The sequence below is a fragment of the Balearica regulorum genome, chromosome 18, assembly GCF_011004875.1.
Source record: "Balearica regulorum gibbericeps isolate bBalReg1 chromosome 18, bBalReg1.pri, whole genome shotgun sequence".
NCBI lineage: Eukaryota > Metazoa > Chordata > Aves > Gruiformes > Gruidae > Balearica > Balearica regulorum.
The window spans coordinates 1,013,907-1,018,270 of record NC_046201.1 but is presented as its reverse complement, the minus strand read 5'-3'; the positions used below and the strand labels follow the sequence as shown (position 1 = coordinate 1,018,270).

Genomic DNA, 4,364 nt, shown 5'->3' with positions numbered 1-4,364 from the left:
CACACGCACACCCGCGTGCACACACGCCCCCCGCGCACACGCCGCACACCCACGGCCCTCCACACACCCTCCCCCGCTGCACGATCTCTTCTGCACACACGCGCGCCGCGCCCACTCGCTCCCACGCCCCCACCCGTGCACCCACAGACACACGCGGGCACACACGCGCGCACACGCACGCGGGCACACACGCGCGCACACGCACACTCACGCTACCCCCCCCCTCCCCGCGGGAGCGCCCCCCCCGTCGCGCGGCCGGGATTCCACGCGCCGTGACGTCAGGGCGCGCGGCCCCGCCCGGGCGCTATAAGAGGGGCCGCGTGCCGCAGTGGGCCCGGCGGAGAGCGGCGGAGCCGGCCCCAGCCCCAGCCCCGCCATGGCCGCCGGGCCCCCGGGCAGCCTCCCGCTCCTGCTGCTCTCGCTGCTCTGCCTGCGTGGCCGCGGCCAGGGCTTCGGGCAGACGCGCTTCATCTGCACCTCGGTGCCGCTGGACGGGGACATGTGCGCCGCCCCCGCGCCGGGCACCGGCTCCGCCGAGGAGCTGAAGAGCACGGTGCTGCAGCTGCGGGAAACGGTGCTGCAGCAGAAGGAGACCATCATGAACCAGAAGGAGACCATCCGGGAGCTGACGGCCAAGCTGGGCCGGTGCGAGAGCCAGAGCGTGCTGGAGGCGCCGCCCGGCGAGCCCAAGGGCGGCGGGGCCGGCAGGAAGGGCGGCTTCTCCAAGAACACCATGGGGGACCTGTCGCGGGCGCCCGCGGCCGAGACCCTCAGCCAGCTCGGACAGACGCTGCAGTCCCTGAAGACCCGGCTGGAGAACCTCGAGGTACGCGCTCCGTCCCGCCGGCCGGGCAGGGCGCTCCGTCCCGCCGCCCCGGGGGAGCCGCGCCGGGGGAGCCGCCCGGAGCGGAGCGGGGCGCGGGAGCCCGCCCGGGCACGGCGGCGGGTCGGGCGGTAACAGTCCGCTCCCGTGCTCGCCCCTTGCAGCAGTTCAGCAGGATGAACTCCTCCAGCCAGACCAACAACCTGAAGGACATCCTGCAGAACAAAATCGACGACCTGGAGAAGGAGGTGCTGTCCCGGGTGAACAGCCTGGAGGAGGGGAAGTTCAACCCGAAGAACGAGTCCGAGGAGCGCGGCAAGATCGAGAGCACCCTCACGTCGCTGCACCAGCGCATCAGCGACCTGGAGAAAGGTACCGGGCGCTCCCCAGCCCCGCTGCCCGCGGGACACCCGGGGCCGAGCCCGCCGCGGTCCCGGAGCCGCCCCCCCCCTCCGCCCCGCGGCTCCGCGCTCACCGGGGACCGAGCGCTGCCGGGCGGGATGTTGAGCCGCTCCGTCCGGGTGGCCGCGGGCGGCTCTGCCGAGCTCGTCCTGCCCCCCCACCCCCCCCCGGAGCGGTCCCTTTCCCCGAGCTGCGGCGGGACGGTGCCCGCGGCAGGAGCCGGGGATGCTCCGGGCGCTGCCCTGTGCCGGGGATTAGGGAGCCGAGCCGTGCCGTGCCGGAGGGATTTGCTCCTCGCTGCCATCTCAAGGCCCGTTACGTAACGGGGTGGGGAGGGGGGGAGCCCCCAAAGCCGGCAGAGAGGGGGTCTGGCCGGAGCCCACCGCGCCTCCGCCCCCGCAGGCCAGAAGGACAACCGGCCCCCGGACAGGTTCCAGCTCACCTTCCCGCTGCGCACCAACTACATGTACGCCAAGGTGAAGAAGAGCCTGCCCGAGATGTACGCCTTCAGCGTCTGCATGTGGATGAAGTCCAACGCCTCCCCTGGCATGGGCACCCCCTTTTCCTACGCTGTGCCCGGGCAGGCTAACGAGCTGGTGCTCATTGAGTGGGGCAACAACCCCATGGAGATCCTCATCAACGACAAGGTACAGCCCTGGGGAGCGGGGAGGGTGCTGGGCAGGGAGGGACCAGCTGGGGGGCAGCATGGGAGACCCCAGTGCCTACCCCCCCACACCACCACCCACAGGTGGCCAAACTGCCCTTCGTCATCAACGACGGCAAGTGGCACCATATCTGTGTCACCTGGACCACGCGGGACGGCGTGTGGGAAGCCTACCAGGACGGCACGCAGACCGGCAGCGGCGAGAACCTGGCGCCCTACCACCCCATCAAGCCCCAGGGGGTCCTGGTCCTGGGCCAGGAGCAGGTAAGGGGGGGGGGGGCAGGTGTGGGGGTCCCTGCTCGGCTGGGTGCACCCGAGGGGACAGATGGGGGTGGGACAGGGGGTTCCAGCCCCGTGCCCCCTGTGATGGTGGCTCCTCCGCAGGACACGCTGGGCGGCGGGTTCGACGCCACGCAGGCCTTCGTGGGGGAGCTGGCCCACTTCAACGTGTGGGACAGGAAGCTGAGCCCGGGGGAGGTGTACAGCCTGGCCACCTGCAGCACCCGGGCGCTGGCGGGCAATGTCATCGCGTGGGCAGAGGCCAACATCGACATCTACGGCGGGGCCACCAAGTGGACTTTTGAGGCCTGTCGCCAGCTCAACTAGGGCCATGGACAAGCGAGAGAAACCTCCTCATCGGGTTCTTTTTTTTTTTTTTTCTTCCTCCTTTTTTTTTTTTGCGCAAAACCAACCAAGAACGAAGCCACCCGTCTTGTCCCAAGGAGTGGGGATGCCACCCGCCCCAGAGCCCCACGATCCTCCGGTTTCTGTCTTGCCAACGTCCTTCAACGCCTGCGTGCCTTGGCCTGGCGCGGCTGCACTCCTTCCTGCCATCCCCCCCGCCCCGCTTTGCCGCCACCCCCTCAACCCCCCCTTTTCCCCAGGCACCGACGTGGGGCCCGGACTGAAGCCCCCCCTCGGGGCTCCTCTCCCTCCAGCCTGAAGCCCCCCTGGGGGGGTGGTGCCCCCGGAGCAGGGGGAGGGTTGCAACACCCCCCCTTGGTTGCGCTCCCTCCTGGGAGCTGGGGGTGCAGCAGCACCTGGGGCTCCAAGGAGGGGTGAACCCCCTGGGTCAGGACCCCCCGCTCCCATCGCTCCCTGGCCCCACACACCACAGCCATAAGCCCGGGCTGCGGTGGGCACCGGGGTGGCTCCCCCCGGCAGGACCCCCCCGCTGGCCCCGCTCAGGTACGTGTGTCCCCCCCCCAGCCCTGCCGCCTGCAGCCCCCCGAGGCCTCCTACGCGCCGTAGCTGGTGAAAAATAGCCTTTACCGTCCCCTGGAAGTCTAGCTACCACTGAGAAGTCTGAAGCCTTTCTGCTTTTGATAATACATGATGTTGTTTCTCTTACTGTAAAGGGAAGTTTATTACCAATTAAAAAGGTATTTTTATGAAGATAAAAAAATATAGAATTAAGCAGTGCTCCCTGAGAAAAAAAGTACTTTGAGATTCTGCAGGTAAAAAAGATGAAATGTATTTTGAAATAACAGATGCATTTTGTATGGTTTCCTTTTCTAAACTCCTGGTTTGTACTACAGATTGCAGAAATCACCCCCCAGCCCGCCCCACTGACCCCCCGAGGGCTGCCCTGGGTGGCAGTGGAGGACGAGGCAGAGAATTCGCACGGGGCCCCAGAGCCTCCCTGACCAACTCCAAAGATGTGGCAAAGAGACGCGCAGCGTGGCAAGGCCACGGCCGCCCCGGCCAGGAGCACAGAGCTGGCCCAGCCACCGCCGCTTCGGGGGACCAGCGCCCAGCCGGAGCAGCACCCACAGCAACACCCACCCCCCCGATCGAAATACCTTCGTACAAACTGTGGCTCAGGGCAGCATCTTTTAAACTGTGCTCTTTTTAAAAAAAAAAAAAAAACCCAACAACAAACATGGTGAGTTAATTTACGTTTCTCCTAAGAACCTGTTCCCATCAGCAAAGCAACAAGCACAACCTGCTGAGAAGAACAAGACCGCTGAAAAGGTTTAACCTACAGTCCCAGGTGCGTCGGATTTGCCAAAAAAAAAAAGAGGGTGTGATGTCAACACAATGTATATAGTGTATAGTAGGGGAGAGAATAAATGCATCCTAATTTGTCATTATTTTGCTAACCAAATCTGTACATTTTTCCTATGACTTGCTCTCTGTCTCCTTTGGGTTTTGAATGGGTTATGATATACCAAACATCCAGTTGCATCAGCAGTTCTGAAAATGCACTGTTTCTACTGATACTCATGCTTTTTCCATTTTATTGCCGAGATTACATGAATTGTTGACTTTATTTTTACACAATAAAGAGTGAAGAAAGACACCGGGTGCTCTTAAATGTGTCTGTTCCCTGAGCCGCCAGTGCTGGGGAGCCGATCCTTCCCCCCAGGAAGGTTTTGCCACCCAAAGCGGGGATTTCTGCCCCGTTCCCCTCAGAGCCTGCTCAGGCACCCCCGAGCCTCAGCCCCCGCTGCCAGGCTCTCTCCTTCTGTAACG

The 4,364-nt window shown here is 64.3% G+C and overlaps 1 protein-coding gene across 2 annotated transcripts; it reads left to right on the top strand.

Moving 5' to 3' along the window:
- Positions 1 to 295: 295 nt before the first annotated feature.
- NPTX1 (neuronal pentraxin 1) lies at positions 296 to 3,294 on the top strand. Of its 2 annotated transcripts, none has more exons than XM_075770700.1 (5): positions 296 to 826; positions 988 to 1,195; positions 1,628 to 1,872; positions 1,974 to 2,153; positions 2,274 to 3,294. In XM_075770700.1, exons 1-5 carry the CDS (start codon positions 377 to 379, stop codon positions 2,493 to 2,495), a joined length of 1,305 nt encoding a protein of 434 aa, XP_075626815.1. In that variant the 5' UTR covers positions 296 to 376; the 3' UTR covers positions 2,496 to 3,294. The 2 variants fall into 2 exon arrangements, with proteins under 2 accessions (XP_075626815.1, XP_075626816.1); XM_075770701.1 differs by having other exon boundaries at positions 315 to 826; positions 991 to 1,195; positions 2,274 to 2,637.
- The last annotated feature ends 1,070 nt before the right edge of the window (positions 3,295 to 4,364 follow it).

What these genes read in the sequence shown, in the direction of transcription:
- NPTX1 (XM_075770700.1), top strand. Translation starts at nt 377, where the DNA reads ATGGCCGCCGGGCCCCCGGGCAGCCTCCCGCTCCTGCTGCTCTCGCTG. An exon ending in CATCAGCGACCTGGAGAAAG is followed by an intron (nt 1,196 to 1,627) that starts GTACCGGGCGCT and finishes CCGCCCCCGCAG; the next exon opens with GCCAGAAGGACAACCGGCCC. An exon ending in TGGTCCTGGGCCAGGAGCAG is followed by an intron (nt 2,154 to 2,273) that starts GTAAGGGGGGGG and finishes GCTCCTCCGCAG; the next exon opens with GACACGCTGGGCGGCGGGTT.